The sequence below is a fragment of the Stegodyphus dumicola genome, chromosome 8, assembly GCF_044657685.1.
Source record: "Stegodyphus dumicola isolate Sdum_Otavi_A_Nest chromosome 8, ASM4465768v1".
NCBI lineage: Eukaryota > Metazoa > Arthropoda > Arachnida > Araneae > Eresidae > Stegodyphus > Stegodyphus dumicola.
This window is the reverse complement of record NC_140775.1, coordinates 165,817,941-165,836,358: the sequence shown is the minus strand read 5'-3', so window position 1 is coordinate 165,836,358 and position 18,418 is coordinate 165,817,941. Positions and strand designations below refer to the sequence as shown.

The 18,418-nt window shown below is 35.0% G+C and overlaps 1 protein-coding gene across 3 annotated transcripts in view; it reads left to right on the top strand.

Annotated features, from left to right (window-relative positions):
• Baldspot (elongation of very long chain fatty acids protein baldspot) overlaps nucleotides 1-6,050 on the top strand; it is a 47,322-nt gene extending 41,272 nt beyond the window's left edge. For all 3 annotated transcript variants that reach the window (XM_035355427.2, XM_035355428.2, XM_035355429.1), the window contains exon 2: nucleotides 2,486-6,050. In XM_035355427.2, coding sequence (XP_035211318.1) covers nucleotides 2,531-3,370 — 840 coding nt within the window. In that variant the 5' untranslated portion in view covers nucleotides 2,486-2,530 and the 3' untranslated portion in view covers nucleotides 3,371-6,050. The remainder of the gene's footprint in view (nucleotides 1-2,485) is intronic.
• Nucleotides 6,051-18,418: the final 12,368 nt, after the last annotated feature.

Genomic DNA, 18,418 nt, shown 5'->3' with positions numbered 1-18,418 from the left:
TTGGGGCAGAAAAAGATGGCTTTTTTCCACAGCTGGTTTACATGCGACATTTTTTGGGGAAAAAATTAAAGTAGCAGACAATAGCTCTCATTTCAAATAATAAGCTGTTGCCAGAAATTTTTAGCATAAAAATTTGCTTTTTTAAAAAAAGTTCTTTATCGAAATCGTTCTAAACATATGTAACATTCTGTATTTATAGTAAAATCCCGATATAATCCGGCACCCTTTTTATTGATATACGTAATGTCAGATGCGGCACGACAAGTACTGGTGAATATTCGGTAGTGCTTGGTAGTTGCTTTGCCATTTTCAGCCAGTCTTTTAAAACTTCACGTTTATATATCATTTGCTTTATCCTTTTTTGAAAACTTAATGCGATACTTTTATGTTTATGAAACTTCACCCGCCAAATTTGTGCCAGTATACCAACGCGTCATGAATAGGTGTGCAATGATGTGGTGGAGAATAAACAAGAAGAATGAAGATCAATCCAGAAATTTTAAGGGATGAATTGTCAGCTACTGGATACGAACGCTTGTAGGTTAACCATAAACATGTATCCGGTACTTTTCTATTAATAGGGTGCTAGTCTTGAAATGGGTACCGTACCTCTGTTTGGAATAACCTTTTTATATCAAATTCGTAAATTTGAGACGAATAAGCGAGAATAATTTTCTTCAATCTAGGAATGTTTCACAGGTTTTTCAGTTGCCCTGAGTGAATAAATTTTCAATTACCGGGTATGAACAGTTCAAGTCAACCACTAATACGGTGTTACTGATTCTAATACGGGTTGCCATGTGCAAAATGGTGAAATAAATCTCATTGCGACGCCACCATCTAGATTCCTGTTTCATCGAATTCATGCGTCGGCGGTTGAAAATATTTTCGGCAATGCTGAATGATAGGCAGTTTTGTGCATGCTATGCAGTCTGAAATTAATCTGGGTAAAATTTGTATTGTATTTTTCATATTTACTCTGGATTTAATAAAATGGTCAATTCTTTTCATGGAGCTGTATTTGTTGTTAGGGTTGCTGCCGTCTAGTTAGATTGCGAATCAACGTTTATGCTTGACGGTCACATGACACAATTACAATCTGTAAATCGACCTTATATTTAATTGAAAAAAAGGACTGTGGATCATTAAACTGAGATCAACTAACTTCAGATAAGCTATGTTTTCAAATAATGGATGCATTGGTTGCCTGCCAATTGGAACTTTATTTAAGTACTGAATTTGGCACTTCTTTGTTAAAGCGGCCACGGAGTTTAGTCCCCAAAATTAGCTGAATTAATTTCTCAGTCTGTAATGCTCAAATTTCAAATGTCTCCAAAGGCTGGTATAGTGGCTTCGTTAACCAATTAGTATCCCAGAATTCATATTGTTGCTGTGAATTTCGGTAAAAGAAGTTATGCGTTTCAAAAGGGTGTGGCGTGGCTTTCATCTCAACAAACTATACAACGGGCCTTTAAAAAGGCCTTTATTTTTGAAACCGTTCGCCCTAAACATATGTTTCCGACTGCGAAAAAGGTTTAAATGACGCAAAGATTCATGTTTTCGTATTTTTAAATTTAAAAATAAATCAATTTTGTATAAAATACGAGATCTAACATTTTACATGTTCCTCTGGCCCATATACTTATGTTTAGGAAAAATTTGTACTTTATACATAATAAAACACAAAACACAGAATAAAACACAAAAAGTTTGATTCTCGTATGACAAAAAATGACCGAAATATTTGATAGTATTAAAAATCGAGAACGATATCCTTCCTACTAAGAGTAGTTAGAAAAATAATCGCCAAATAAGTAAATGCCTGTTTTTTTAATCAGATTTTATAGGTCACGTAGCACCGTCTTTAAAGTTAAATCAAATTCAATTTCGGAGTTCTCAAAAACGCGGTCGGTAGCAAGTTAAAATTTTGGTTGATTTTTTAATTTGTAAATCTGTTTTACAAATATTTGCTACAGAAAGCCGCGATTTTACCGTATGCTTGGATTTTTGTAGCGAATTTTTACTGTTCCTGATTCTCAGGTTTTGTCATTTGATTACTATGCGGGAATCTGCGATATAAAAAGATCCTTTGATATTCAAAAAGTATTTCATTGTTGTGACAACGCCTTGTGGATTTTTCAGTGTTGTTGAATTATTTTTAAAACACACACACATACACACAAAAGAATTTTTAACAAACTTCTGTATTTGAGTGATTGTGAATTTTAATACTGTGCTATTAAACTTTCCAGGATTAATTTCGGTTACGAATATTTCATTTCTTTGGTCTCAAAATATTATTGTTTTTGAGCACTTTAACCAAAAAGATTGGATATTAAGTTTGAGAATTGCCATTCACCCTTAATCAAGTATTTGATTTAAAAATGTTCTTAATGTATATCTTTCTTTGAGATAATCTTTTGCTCGCTAATTATTTATTACATGAAGTACAGTTTTTAAATTTTAATGAAAATTACTTTTGCAGTTTCCTCTGGCAGTTTCCTCTGGCAGCTGAGACCAACCATCCAAAATGAATATGCCATCCCTAATCAGTGATCTAAGAGAATCACCCTCCTCTCCAAACTATTCCATCATATTCGACTTCGAGCGAAATTTTGACAAGAGTCTAAAAAGAGAATGGATGATCCAGCACTGGCATCAAGCATTTTATTACATAGGGCTTTATATGTTGGTTATTTTTGGAGGTCAGGCTTATATGCAGTCCAGGCCTCGTTTTGAGCTAAGAAGAACCTTAGCAGCTTGGAATGTCTTCCTGGCTGCATTTTCTATCTTTGGACTATGTAGGACACTTCCTGAGTTGGCACATGTTCTCAAAGAATTTGGTTTTACGCATTCCGTTTGTAACCCAAGCTTTATAGAAGAAGTCAAAGTGAGTGGCTTTTGGACATGGATGTTTACACTTTCAAAAGTTCCTGAGCTTGGAGATACCATTTTCATCGTGCTTCGCAAGCAGCAGCTCATATTTCTTCACTGGTATCATCACATCACAGTCTTACTTTTCACCTGGTATAGTTACACAGAGCATATTGCCCCAGCCAGATGGTTCGTCGTAATGAATTATTTTGCTCATTCATTGATGTATACCTATTATGCCATGAGGGCTATGCGGATCAAGATGCCTCGTTTTGTGGCTATCATAATTACTACTTCTCAGATCCTCCAGATGGTCGCTGGTTGTTTTGTCAGTTATTTTGGTTACCTAACTAGGCGAAATGGAGAATTTTGCCAGCTTCCAGATAACATTGCCAATTATGCCCTGCTCATGTATTTTTCATATTTTGTACTGTTTGCTCGCTTCTTCTATAATACTTACATCACTCCTCCTAGCAAATCAAAGAAGCTAGATTAATGTTACATCATGTTAAATTATAAAATATGTTGCTTAGAGACAAATGTCAGTTTCATCATGAAATTATTGTTGGTTGATAAAGTCATGGTTGTTAGCATGTGCATAAAATGGCCATTTGGGTTAGGATTTGGTGCTTTTTATTTGGGTAGAGAATCTATGCAACTGGCTTACTTGGCAAATTGGTTTGTGAGCAAAAATAATGCAACTCTTTATGCTTAGATAAAAGGCCAGTTTTCTTATCCCATTGTACACCTTAACTTGGTTTCTCTCAACATTGGATATTATTTTTGAGGCAAGCTAGCATTAATGAGAATATTCCATTTTTTAATTATTCTGAGACTGCAAATGCACTGCTAGCTTCAGTATTGAGTCATCATAGCCCAATATAATTTCATGATAGAATTGATTGCTGCGAGTAACTCAAGAATGAAAAAAATATTCTGTAAAATACTTGCATTGACAAAGCACTTGTAATTGCTGCTGTAAGAGATTTCCAAATATGTTCTTGTGTGAAGCAGTCATGCAGTTTTTTAATTCTCCCTTCAACAAATAGACGCATGTTTCAATGAAGTATAATTGTATAATTTTGTAATGTGTATCATGTTGCAGATGCATTTAATTGTGTATTTTTTTTCCATATGTGTATTTTTTTCCATATTTTTTCTTGTATTTGCAATCTTACTTATAGCAGATAAAAATTAAAGCATGTACTTTGAAATGTGTGAGTGGTATACATTTTAACTATTCTTGAAGCCAAGTAATATAATATCTGAAGTTTGATTTTTCATTCTGTGTGTGTATATTTGTTATTTTCTGAAGATACCTATTTTGTTGATTATTTTAAATATTATTTTGGTGTTTACCATTGAAAACATTTTTTAAATAATGACTTTTTTGTTTTGCTAAGTATTGTGAAATATGTATTTTTATAGAAAAACTGTTTCACTGAATTAAATTACAGTTGACAGATGAAAATATTTTCATACGAAAATGTAATCCAAATTGTTCTGTTTTACTTCCGGTGGTATTTGTAATATGTGTGGCACCTCTTTTGAATAGTATATAAATAAGAAATTGTGGTGTGTAAACTTTTAAACAAAGCAATATGTATTGGCTACTTAGCTTTATTACATGTGTTGCAAGAACAAATATGTGAATAAAATTTCTCGTTTACTTTGTACAGATAAGTACTTATGTTATATGATCATTTCATTTTGAATATTGGAGGAATGTGCAATATAACTTCAGTATAGGATCAAGTAAATTTTTTCATATAGCAAGAAATTTTAGATGCTGGAAAATTTAAGTTGTTTCAAAATGTATGAAAGCTTTATTGGTAAATATATCACTTAGAAGATGTGAATTGTAAAACTGCATTCTTCTTCTCTGAAATTCTAAAAATTAATTAGTAATTTTTAAAATTCTAATGCTTCCAACTATTGCTGTAAAGTAAAACTTTCGTTGTACAGAAAGTGAGGCTAAATTATCTATTTAAACTTTTAATGAGTGCATACACTGAGGCAGATATTACTTGTTATTGCAACGCACAATCTGTTCAGTGCTTGCTGAACATTAGTATATGTGCTATACTTTACTAATGTAATATGAATTTCTTTTTATGTTTTTTTTTCGAATTGTTCAATTATGTACATTTTTCAAAAATTTTCCTTTAAACCCATCTGAATAAATTTCAAATATTTTTTACTCCATTTTGATAGTGATGTGATTTGATGAACACCAAGAATTATGAGATTATAACAATGGGTGAACTTGATAGGTCATGTATTTTCCATCCCATGAACAGAGCAAAGTGCCTTGGTGAAAAGATTCAAATTTGGAGTTATTAAAACGAAATATTTAATTCTCTCTTTAACTCAGGATTTTGCATCCTCAATCAAATATTTGCTACTAAATTTAAGGGCTATGCCATTATGTTAGGAAATCTTAGTTGCAGTAAAGACATTTTTGTCCTGCTGTTGGTGCTAGAAGGGTAAAAATACAGTTTTTTAAAATTTTCTTTAGAAAGTATTCAGTTTATTTAACTTAATATAACATGTATGAGAAATCATTAAATGGACTAATTTAACTTAAAAAGGGAGTTTTTATGGAAAATTTATGAGGAATAGCAATATGCAGAATGAAAACATACAGTATGTATTCTCTGCCAGTGAATATTTTACCCAATTGTATGATTTTTAGAGGAGTATTTGTATAGTGTGGCTTACTGAATGCTATCTGAGTAAGTTACAAGAGTGTTAATATGCTTTGAGGAATCTGCAAATTTTTATGAATGCTGACTGTTTGTAATGGCTTGATGTACCATTAAGAACTATCTTATTTGAGTTTGAGATTTTAATGAATGTAAATTGCTAAAATTTGTGTAATATCTGAGCTTATAAAAGTATTGGAAAGCTTACTGAAATTAAATTCTTTTCAATACTTCACTGTATGCTGTGTGTGTTGTTAGGGTGTTAAACATAATTCTTATCATATTCTAATTGTTAATAATTTTTGTTACTCGTTAATCATTGTATCAACTTTTTATAGACTGCGATAAAAAGTGCCGATGTAATTTGTTCTTTAATTTATGCTCTATTTGTGTTGACCAAAGTTCCAAACCAGTTTTTTAGTGTATATATATTTTTGATAGCGTATAAAAATAAAATGTTACGTAGAAAAATGCTATGTGTTTTTATTTGAATTTTTAAAAGAAAGTTGTAGTGTATCTTCATTACAAAGATTGGTTCATCATTGGTCATTTATGTAATAGCAGCAGAGTTACAGGCACGTAATGATTTCTTATAAAGCTCCAGCCCTAGACTAATATGGTATTTCTACACATAATTGTTATATTCCTTTTTTAATAAAGCCTGGATGAACTTCTCAAAATGATGTAATAAATAGAAATCATCTTGTTACTGATATATAAAGCACACAGGTGTTAAAAATTAAGAGAAATTTTCTTAATTTCACAATTTTCTTCTACTGTGCGAAAGGTACCAATTATGCTTCCAAGAGAAATTTTCTTCTACTGTACGAAAGGTACCAATTATGCTTCCAAGAGAAATTTTCTTAATTTCACAATTTTCTTCTACTGTACGAAAGGTACCAATTATGCTTCCAAACAAAGAATACAAATCTATAATGTCGAATAATACACTCGTACGTGGCCGAATATTTAATTGTGACTGAATATTAGGCTCATTCAAAGCGCATTTTTTTACACTGGCATTACTCGGCGACTTTTTTCAGTTCTTCAGTTCAGAACTTGACAGGCTCACTGACCTTTATGTCTTGCTCTGTTAGGCTCCGTGGCTGCTGCGAATTATAAGGAAGAGATCTTGAGCCAAAGCTTTATGACCATCTTCACATTTTACAGTGAACTCGTCTGAATTATTTGTAGGGTATGTGATTATGTGGGAAGAGTATTTAACTGCTGCTTGGAGAATTTAAGGAATTATTCTTGCACTTACTTCTGCGAGTGATGGGATAGGCTGCAGGTCTAAGCGAAATTGATAGAGGGCAGATTGTAATTGTCCGAAGTCTCGGAACGAGTATCTCCAAAACTGCACGGCTGGTAGGTTGTTTGCAATCTGTTGTTAGTATTTTTGCAAAGTGGATAAATGACGGTGAAACCAGCAGTAGATGCCAAGGTGTTGGACGTTGGCGACTGTCCCTCTTGCTACAGCAAAATCAGCTCCAGACAGTGGCTCAATTGATAGCCCAATACAACGCAAGGTCTTTCGGAACACACAGTTCAGTGGAAACTGTTGGATATGGGACTGCGTAGCAGACGCCCCACTGACATGCCTCTCTTTACTAAGCGTCATTGTCAACTACGCCTGCTGCGGGCCCGGGAGCATTGAGACTGGACCGTGGCTAAGTGCAGGACAGTTACCTGGTTATGATTCACAATTTCTCATTCATCACGTCGATGGTCGTGTCAGTGTATGCCGTCTTCCAGCGAACAGTTTTTCTCCTCCTGTACTGCAGGTCATACACAGGCTGGTGGTGGCTGTATTATGCTTTGGAGGAAGTCCTCATAGGCGGCTTTGAGATTCTTTTTTGTGGTAGAACAGACCATGAAAGTTGCGGACTATCTGCGAATAACTGCGGATCATTTGCACCCTTACATGGCATCTATCTTCCCAACTGGAAATGGAATTTTCCAGCAGGACAACGCCCCATGTCCCAAGGTCGAATTTTGTTGTAGTGGTTCGAGGAGCGTAAGGATGAATTCCAGTTAATCTCCTGGCCATCTAACTCGCCATCGGACAGATGGACGTTGGCGCATACGGCGTGAAATGTATAAAAACAAACACCGTGCAACAACTGCCTGAAATGTCCAAGCTGGAGGAAGGAACATTATGGTTTGGTATATTTTGTCTTGTAATTTCCTAGGCCTTCTCATCATTGTAGAAATCGTAATAGATGAACAAAAGAACGTACGTCTTTGTACTTGCGGACATGTCCACCCCTAAGTGCAGTTTTTCCTCAAAATGATACCCTCTACCAGCAAGACAATGCGATATACAGCTCGCACTGCAGCGTGGTTCGAAGAGCACGAAGTTGAGTACACCGTATTCCTTTCTGGCCACTGAATTTCCCGTGCTTAAACCTAGTAATTAATTTGTAGGATTATCTCGATGGGGTTGTTTGTGCCATGGATCTTCAACCTAGCGCAGCTGACCGCGACACAGGAATCCACATATCCTTGATAAAGTACAGAACCTCTAGTGACTCTTTTCCTGCACGTCTCGCAGCGGTCCACGCTGCGGAAGGTGGTTATTCTGGCTTTTGACAGGTAATCGCATTAATGTGACTGGACTGTGTGTATCGGCAAAAGGTGTTGGAAATACTATATTTACTGATGGAATCATGGATATGATTTAAATTATTCTTCAGTAAATAACACACTAAGGAGGAATTTGAAAGGAAATTCTGAAAAGCTGGTTTCCGGCAAAACTTTTTAGGGAGTTAAAGAGCAAACATATGTAATAGTGAAAGGTTAGTTAGTTGCTTTTTATACGATTGCAAATAACTATTATTAAAACCCGCCAAAATGTCTAAATTTTTAGAGTGATTGGCAACTTACTATTACTGCAATTTGAGAAAATAGTTAGAAAGCGCAAAAACTTTTTTGGGGGTAAAAAGCACTCTTTACCACAAAAGAGGAATGCTTTCGTACATTTAGAAAGTCATAAATCTTATTAGCATTGAAAAGTAGTAGTTCGACCTAAGTTCAAATCGCGGTGAATGGGACTGTCTGGGAGCTTTCGTGGTTTTCCCCTGTGCAATGTGAATACAAACCAGTTTTTCATAGAAAGGCCTCCACGAACGCATCTCTTCCCTTAGATAGCTCTTGTATAACCAAATAACCAAGTTATGATCAAAGAATTTAATCTTATCTTCAAGCGCTTAGCTTTAATCTACATAATCTAATCCTATAAATATTATTAACTCAGTGCTCCTCTGATTAGGAACAATTCTGCACGGAAATGTTTAACAAATTAATCCCTTTTTATTTTGCTTCTTATCTAACTATTTTGGATCTGTATTCAGTTTTGCGATTTCAAATTTTGTATGTTAGGCATTAAAATATTTATTAAACATTCGTAATGAATGTGTAATTTTTTTTATAGCCTATTGTATTCTAAGTATTCGCTTTGACATTCCTGTACGAACTTAAGCTCAAATTGTTAGCCAACAAAATCAATAGTATTCAACAACAATAACAAAAAATGGGGGGGGGGAGACCAAACCTGACATTAAAAATTAACTTAAGCAAATGTAGTGTCAACGCATTTCATTTGCATACCTTTTCTGACTATTGCCAAATGATTTTATTTGAAACAGCTTAACATTAAAGTTAGCTCTTAATGCCGATTTTAGTTAAGCTTCTTTTTGTTTTTTTATTTTTAAGCTCAAATTATTATTGCTACACATTTTTGACCCTTTAAAAAGTCGACGCATATTCAATTCAATGAAAAGACTGTAAATTCTGAGACGTGAATGTAATTTTCATTCGATTTGTATATGCCAAATTGCCAGTTCTTTAATCATTATATTCTTAAAGAAGAGATTTGATTGTTAGCAACGGCTGGTAACAAAAGAAGAATTTTAAGCCTTCTGTGTTCTGTGTAATGAATCCACGTGGAGAAGATTCAGTTTAGAAAGTAAATAAATACTGATTCTGCTCAAATTTGCCAGTGAGAGCTGCACTTTCGTTCAGCAAACATTCTATTATACAAATCTTAAAACAAACATTACAAAAGAGCAAACCGTTAAATAATGGCCATTTAATATTAATGTATTCGCATCATTCTTTTTATGAGGATCGGTAGAAAGAATAAACAGCAATTTTATGATCATGACCAAGGTTGCTATACCACTGTCTGTCGACTAACCTTGGTCATGACCGTGATATTTACTTAAGACTTCTTTCATTCCCCTCCCCCCGAAAATTAGTATAAGCACTTGGAAAACATGAATTTTTTTAGAGAATTTAATCTCATTGGAATCATGGTTTTAAGCTGTTTTGTTCTATACGCCGTGTCTGCAGAAATTATTACCCGGCATTTTATTTCGCGACCGTTTGGTCGTAGACTTATACTTCCAATTACAGAAATCGTTTAAATGATGCAAATATTTAGGCTTCGCGTTTTTAAATTTAAAGAAAAAGAAACCATGAAAGTTTTCAGTTTTTATATTGCGTTGAAAAGGGCTTTTTTTTAATGTTTTGTGTGTTACATTCATTTATTAAATAAGTTCTTCGCATTTAACCATAAAATTCAGTTCAACACATTTCGTTCATTATATCACCTTTCGTTCGAGACTGATGCCATTCGGCCAAAATTTAAGATATTTATATTTCAAACTGAGTTTGTCTGCTGTGGATTAACAAACGAAGTTATCTGAAAGCAATAGGTGAAGTTCTTAAGAATATCTTACATCTGAATTCAACTTAAAAGTTCTTAAATTTATTTAAGAACTTTTAATAAGTTCTTACATTTTAATAAGTTTTAATACATTTTAATAAGTTCTTACATTTGAATACAACTGATTTAAATAATAAAAATGCCTTTAATTCATGATCTGTCTAAACAAAAATATTCATTATTTTCATAGAATGATGTATATTTCGCACATTTGGCATTTCTCATTCAATTAATTCTCACTTCGCGGCAAAGCAAAAATTCATAAAAACTCAAAACATCTTCATTGAAAATTGTAAAATACAGAAAAACATAAAACACCACGTTCAGTTAAAACATTTAAAATAATTTCTGCAATTAAAATTAGTTTCTACGCAAAAACAAGCAATTTGGCCAGCGGATGCACAAACTGAAAGTTTACTTTTGATCTCATTCGGCAAAAAGACATTGAAGATGCAGAAGACTGACTTAATTCACTATCCCAATGAGTTTCAAATGTAAGCAAATGGCAACTCATTAGGCTTAATTCTCCATTTTTAAATTGTTGATAATTCTACAACTATTGCATGCACATTAACTAAAGGCATAACAACCTTAACCAAAACATAAAAACCACATGATTCAATCACTTCTAAGACAAAAAATGCACAATTTACCAACATATAAGGAAAAAAAAAAACTGAGATCAGCTAGGTAACAGTGGGAATATATATATATGTAATGATATTTTTAAATTAATTGATTAAATTAAATTCTAATAATATTGCTTAATAATGTGATGGCAATTCTCTACCTAAATTGCATCCCTGTTCCTAAATTTTGGCGAAATCCTTTCTTTAGTATAAAATATATTAACCTGTTGGCGCCCGCCAAATCGCCAAACTCATAAATCTGTCATATTACATAAAGTCCTTTAGAACACTCCTGATGAGAAGATAGCGTCACCTCGTGATTTCAATTAATATCGCTGATTGGAGGAGCCTCGTGACGTACACATATGTATAAGTAGGGCTTCTGCTCAAGGTACGAGGAGAACGCTTGTGAGATGGATGCTAAAATAAACCTACCACTTTATATTCCAAAATTTGTCTCATTCCTGTTGCCCCGGCTGCATAAAACAAATAATGTATGAGAAATTACATTTCAGAAAGCCGGTAGGATACCACCTTCAAAGGGATTATCTAAAAAAGAAAATATCCCAAGGATTATACGGATAAAATGTTACGCACTTTAGATGAATTTGCCGCTGTGCGACAGTGGCGTAGCAAGCATGACTGACGCCCGGGGCAAAATACCTTTTTGGAGCCCCCCCCCCCACACAATAAAAAATTTCAGTAATATAATGTATAGAATATATTCGTAATAAGAAAATAATGCAAATTATAATAAAATGCTGAATCTGCCATAAAATACTCAAAAATATATTAAGAATAGTCACTACCTAACTTCACTATCCTTGGATTCGGAAATGCATCTGTGTCGGCGGAAAAATCAGACATACGATGATCTAGAATTAGTTCAAAAGGTGTTATAAGTGTTTTTAAAAAGTGCAGGTTTTAAACAATTAAAAGTTTAATATACATTATAGATAAATAGATATGTAGCAACTTGCCTACTACAACTCAACGCTGCCAGTCTGGTAACCCATAGCAACAAAGAACAAAATAATATTTATTCTATTCAATTGTTATAATTATTTAATGATCTGTCTCAAAAAATTGTACTATCATAATTGGTAACACATACTTATTACGAATAGCAACCTTCAATGTTGCACGAATATGGAGTTCATATGTCAAAATTCTGAGCAGCAGTAAGTTATCCAGTGTGATGAGATGCAAGTAACATTTCACCTGTCATTTAAAGCGTTGTGCCGCATTCCGGTGAGTCAACATATTTCTGTCATAATTTCAGTGGTTATACGTATGTATCGTCTACAGCATTTGAGCCGCCAATTTCTCTGATTTCAAGTACCAAGAAACTGTGTCACTATAAACATATTAATTATTTTTCTATACATATTATTATTGTGCGTATTTGATTGATATAAAGTGGTCGACAACGATGCTGCTTCACAATTGGTGCGAGTGGCAGTTAAGCCATCACCTTTTTGTCGCCGAGACCCATCGTTATGGTTCATTCAATTGGATGCGCAGTTAAGTCACATTACTGCCGACGAAACTCAATTTTATACAGCGATCTCCGTGTTAGAATCAGAGGTACTGCAATCAGCTCGTGAAATAATTTTGAATTCACCGGCGACGGACAAATGCAAATCTTTAAAAAATATTAATTTCTGTTTGTGAAGAATCATAGACAGAATCAAGCAGTTGTTGCACGATTTACGATTGGGTGATAGAGGCCTTCTCAATTGCTGTCTAAAATGTCAGACTTAGCCACCGGTAACCTAACGGATAACATTCTTAAAATATTATGGATACATAGACTCCCATCTAACATGCAAACCATTTTAGTGGCCAGTAGGGAGCCACTTAAAAATCTTCCCGAAATCGCTGATAAAATTCACAAGTTAGCCATTCCAGCGCAAATACACGCAGTGCAGGTTCCTGGTCCAGGTACTGTGGCGTTACAGGCTCAAATTGATGATTTGTCCAAACAGGCTGCTCAGTTAGTAGCCATCCAAGCTGAACCTTTTCAGCGCAACCGCTCCACATCCCGTGGTCGAAATACACGTCGTAGGCCACTGAGGTAACGTTATGAAAGCCGGGTATTCGTAACACGGCTATTTGTTTTTACCACCACAAATTTGGAAACAATGCAAACAAATGTGTCGAAAAGAATTCGGGCTTAAAGTTTCTTGTAGACACCGGGACTGATGTTTCTGTCGTTTCACCACATTTTCACGAACAAAAGGGCCTTACCAAGCTATAACTTTATGTAGAAAATGGAACTCCTATTCAAATTTTTGGTGAACGCCTGATATCTGTTGATTTACGATTGCGCCGCAACATCCAATGGCCATTCATTTCAAGTCCTATTAGTGGCGCTGACGTTTTTCAAAAATTTTCTTTGCTTGTCGATCTTAAGAATCGCCGTTTCATAGATTCCACAACCAACTTAACTTATCCGGGAGTAATTCACAATAGTCAAGATTTGAGCATTAAACTGATTTCGGGTAACTCCCCATGGCGTCAACTTCTCAGAGAATTCTCTACAAACACGCTCCCAGTTATGGGTAGTTCCGAATCCAAACACGATGTACTACATTATATTGAAACTACCGGACCTCCAACTGCAGCTAAACCAAGACGTTTACCTCCGGACAAGCTTAAAGCCGCCAAAGAGGAATTTCAATACATGATGGAACAGGGAATTTGCCGTCCTTCAGAAAGTTAATGGGCCAGTCCGCTCCATCTAGTTCGGAAACGAAATGGTAACTGGCGCCCGTGTGGCCAATATCGTCGGTTAAATGCAGCTACAATTCCTGATCGTTATCCAGTCCCGCATATTCAAGACTGTATGCAAGTTTCAGACGGAAAAGCTATTTTTACAACCCTTGATCTTGAGCGGGCGTATCACCAAGTGCCCGTTAACCCAGCTGATATTCCAAAAACTGCTGCAATGCTGCTCAAACGTTTCAACGCTTCATAAATCAGGTGTTAATCTGCCTCGACTTTTGTGTACCTTATTTTGATGACGTCTTAATCACCTCTTCAGAGCAAGAACACCTATCACATTTGAGAACAGTTTTTGAACGTTTTCAAAGGTACGATGTCAGTCTTAATCCTTCCAAATGCGTTTTTGGCCAACCAAGAGTATCCTTTCTTGGTCATGAAGTTTCCGCTGATGGCGTTCGACCCCTTCCAGATAGAGTCACCGCTATCCACGATATACCCGAACCATCTTCAGTGAACGACTTAAGAATCTTGCCATGCTCAATTTTTATCGACGTTTCTTACCTCATGCAGCGACCATACAAGCACCTCTAAATTCTTTTTCGGTTGGAAGCAAGAAAAACGATAAACGTGTTATAACCTGGACCACAGAATCTCGCGAAGCGTTCCAAAAATGCAAAAATGATTTAATTTCGGCACCAAATTTGCAGTATCCTTCCGTATCTAAACAATTATCACTCTACGTTTATAAGGTATTTCTCCCGCTTTCCTAGCGTGCCTTTGTGGTGTAGTGGTTCTGCACGCTGGGCCGGTACTCCAGAGGTCCGCGGTTCGATCCCCGGCGAAGGCCGTTGCATATTTTTCATATCTGCTGCTTACAAAAAATAACCTAATGTCTCTATACGATGATGCATCAACAACAGGTATAGGAGCAGTTTTACAACAGAAAGATCAAGAATTATGGAGACCACTTTCATATTTTTCTAAAAAACTCTTACCAGCACAAACCAGATAAAGCACTCACAATCGCGAATTATTAGGAATTTATGAAGCTGTCAAATATTTTCGACATATGCTACGAGCAATATATATCAAAAGATATCCGTTATATTGAGGGTTCGCAGAATATTGTTGCAGACACCTTGTCTCGTATTGAACAACTAGCCGTTCCTTCGCCAATAAACTTTGCTGCCCTTGCTGATGAACAACACCGGGATTCAGAACTACAAACCCTCTTGAAAAGCAAATCTTCCACCAATCTCAACTTGCAGCCTATGCAGCTGTCACCTGGAAAATCACTTTATTGTAATGTTCAGGATTCAAGATTTCGACTTTATGTTCCCTCCAGGTTTCGCCATGCCATTTTTAGTCAGTTACATCGTCTGTCACATCCTGGTATCAAGGTTTCGAGGAAACTGATACAGCAACGTATGGCCTAGCACGCAAAAGGACATAGCCAACCGGACACGTTTGTGCTTGGAGTGCCAAAGATCTAAAATTGTCAGACACACCACCAGCCAACTTAAAAATTTTAATTTGCTCTCATCTCGCTTCAATCACGTGCACCTCGACATGGTCGGGCACTTATATTTATTAATAATAATATAATACATGAATACAATTAATTACTATGTATACATTTTTCTTACCTTGGATGAAGCAGATTTATCATTTACATCATCAAAGTCGATCCTTTCAAATTTTTCTCTTTCCACACTTAAAAATGCTAGATGACTTAGGGGATCTTGGCCCATCGTTGATTGTAAATATGTGAAAATTTATTTTAATTTGCTGAACGAACGTTCATAGCTAGCATTTGATAACGAAATAGTAAATAGTATTTAAAGTGCGACTCTTAGGTTTGGAAAAACATTTTCTCTATAGATCTGTAGTGGAATTTTAGGTTCCGTTTCTTTTCTACTGCGGAGTAACGTCATGAAGTAACATTCACTGCTCAAAACAATTAGGGGATATTGTGGGTTTGGTATGAAAACCATATAATCGATAACCTTTTTGAACAAAAGGAAATAGAAGAGATTATAAAGGGAAATTATAACGTTTAAAAAGTTGGGAATATGCAAATTTAGTCTGTGACGTCGAAAACTATGAGTTTAAGATAAGGAATAAAAATCGACCTGCAGCATTCCTTTTGTAGTAGGAGATTAAAAACAATTGACAAGAGTTGACTGTTTGCAGCAGTCAGTCCGATGTCTCAGCAAGATGACTTAGTAGAATGAGTAGACTAGAAGGCCATCAGTCATTTACAGGAGAGTCAAATGCAATCCATTGAAGCGGAAGCGTTAGGATTTTCCCAAAATGTTATTTCCAGATTATGGAATCGGATTTTGGAAACTAGATATGTTTGAAAAATTCGGGAGAAGGTCGTGTTATCGTTTTAAAATAAAAAGCGAGAGATATGCGTGCATTTCGTTTAAAAAAATAAAAATATATCTCTACTTTGGAGAAATAAAATGGTCAGAAAGAACGTTTTGGTTGATGTACTGCAAACATTTTATTACACATTTTATCAGACAAATCAAGAAAATAAATAATTAATTATATTACAATAGTTATTAATTTTAAATATATTTTCCAGAAATCGAACAAAATAAAAACTGAAATTTTCGGGAAAATCTTGTTTGGAGACCGTTTGGCGCCCCTCTACGAGCGGCGCCCGGGGCATCATGCACCCCTTTGCCCCCCTGTCGCTACGCCACTGGTTTCGGGGTGCAGAAAACTCCAGATAAGGGATTCTGAGAATGAATACGAAGCCGATGCTTTGGGTGTGAAAATTACATTACCAGTGAATGGTTTTTCATCACAATAAACGGATCTAGGACATTAAAAATTAAACTATTACATAACCATTAAATTCATTAAAATGTCAGCACAATATAAATTGTTTCTTCTGCAGAAATTAAGTTGTAGAGTTTCTCAATTCTAAGTAAATGTTGGAAGTGAAGAATCTTAAGAACTGATAAGCGAATAATCGCTTAAGTTCGGTGACAAGAAACAACAAGATAGAAGGGTAACTAACCCTTTATTATTTTAATCAGATTTAACAAAACTCCGCCTGGGAGTGTACAAACAAAGCCCTCACTTGGGCTTGAACTTAAGAGACTAAGAATTAAACTAAAACTAAGATTAACTAAAGAAATGTAGCCAAAGCTACCAAGATTCAAATCGAGTTGGCCACGCATTTGACTACGAAGCTTAGCAAGGGCCTGAGTACGGCCGAGCATAATAACAGCTTTGAGAGAGAGAGTGGCCAAAAAGGCAGACGTGCGTAAATCAGAAACTCTGATTCTCTCTCCCTCTGTAAGTAACTTCCGTGGTTTTAAATACCGCTCCTCCTCATTAAATATTCAGCAAGATTCCAAAACTACGTTCTGGCCGGAAGTAGTAAGGTGAAATTAAGAATTTGACAGGAAAGGAACTTAAAATATAACTGTTAATAAAATTAACATAATCATTACAAAGTATACACATTCATTATCCAGATCGAGTTTCAATTACCATTGATTTACCTTACCACCAGTCAGAAAATGTGAATTCGATAAACTTTAATAGAAAGAGGGGTAAAAATTAAGTTACCTCAAATAAAATTGAAAAAAAATTAACACATCAAAAGTGCAGCAACAAGGCTTTAAAAATAATTAAATTTAAAAATTAAACAACCTTAAGGGGCAAAACAAAAACTAAAAAGCCAAGTAAACTTAAGTCCCTAAACTCAAATTAAAATTAAACAATTTCAACTTAAGAAAACTTTTAAAGCAACCAGACCTAAATTTAAAGTTTACAAAAGTTACAGTTTAAACATACAACCAACTATAAACAACTAAAACAAAAATTAATAACTTCAATTGCTGAACAAAACTGAATTAAGTAAGCAAATAACTTAAAGCTTGAAAATAATAACAATTAATACATAACAGCATTTTATGGGATGAATTAAGATTTTTAAATATATTACAAAATTTAGATGGAGGGGAAATAAAATTAATTAGGCAAAATTTTTTAAGACCAAACAGAGAAAATCTGTGAAAGATTGAATAAGTTATTAACTTCAATCTACTTAGCGAGAAATAAGCAGTTTTCGTAGTTATTTAATACGGTTTGGTAGTTAAGGAACACCTGCAATAACTATGCTAAATTTTACATAACGAAGCTGATCGAAATGAATACTAAATGCTTTGCATTGTAAGGAATAATCACATTTTCTCGTGTGTATTCTCGTGATGTAAGTGATTAACATATCCAGCTAGCATTGGGAGATGTGTAGTTTGAATCCTAGGAAGGGGACATTTGATTTCCTGCTTAAAAAATTTAAATAGTCTCTATACTGATGCCTGAACTAAAATGTGGTAGACGATAATTCATCACCACCTCGACTTAGTCGACAGGTTATTGTATCTTTCCTCAGTCGACGTTTAAGTGGAGGAGAATATAAAGAATCATATTCCCATGCCTGTGTTAACTACTAGTACAAGAGGCTACATCTCCAGCTAGTACTGCAAGACCTCTGGCGAGAATACCAACCGACGGCACAACTGATTAGTCATGTTTCCTTCTCCGAAAGTTTCAAATAGTCTCTTCAGAATTGGCAAAAATATCGCATCCCCCTCAATGCATGTTCTTTTGGTTGTTACCACTTTCAGATAGGAGTTGAAAAATCGGTAGCTCGAATCTGGGTAATTGATTTTCCATGTTTTCCGGTCCCAAATATCTAACAGTTTCTACAATTCCGTATCTGAAAT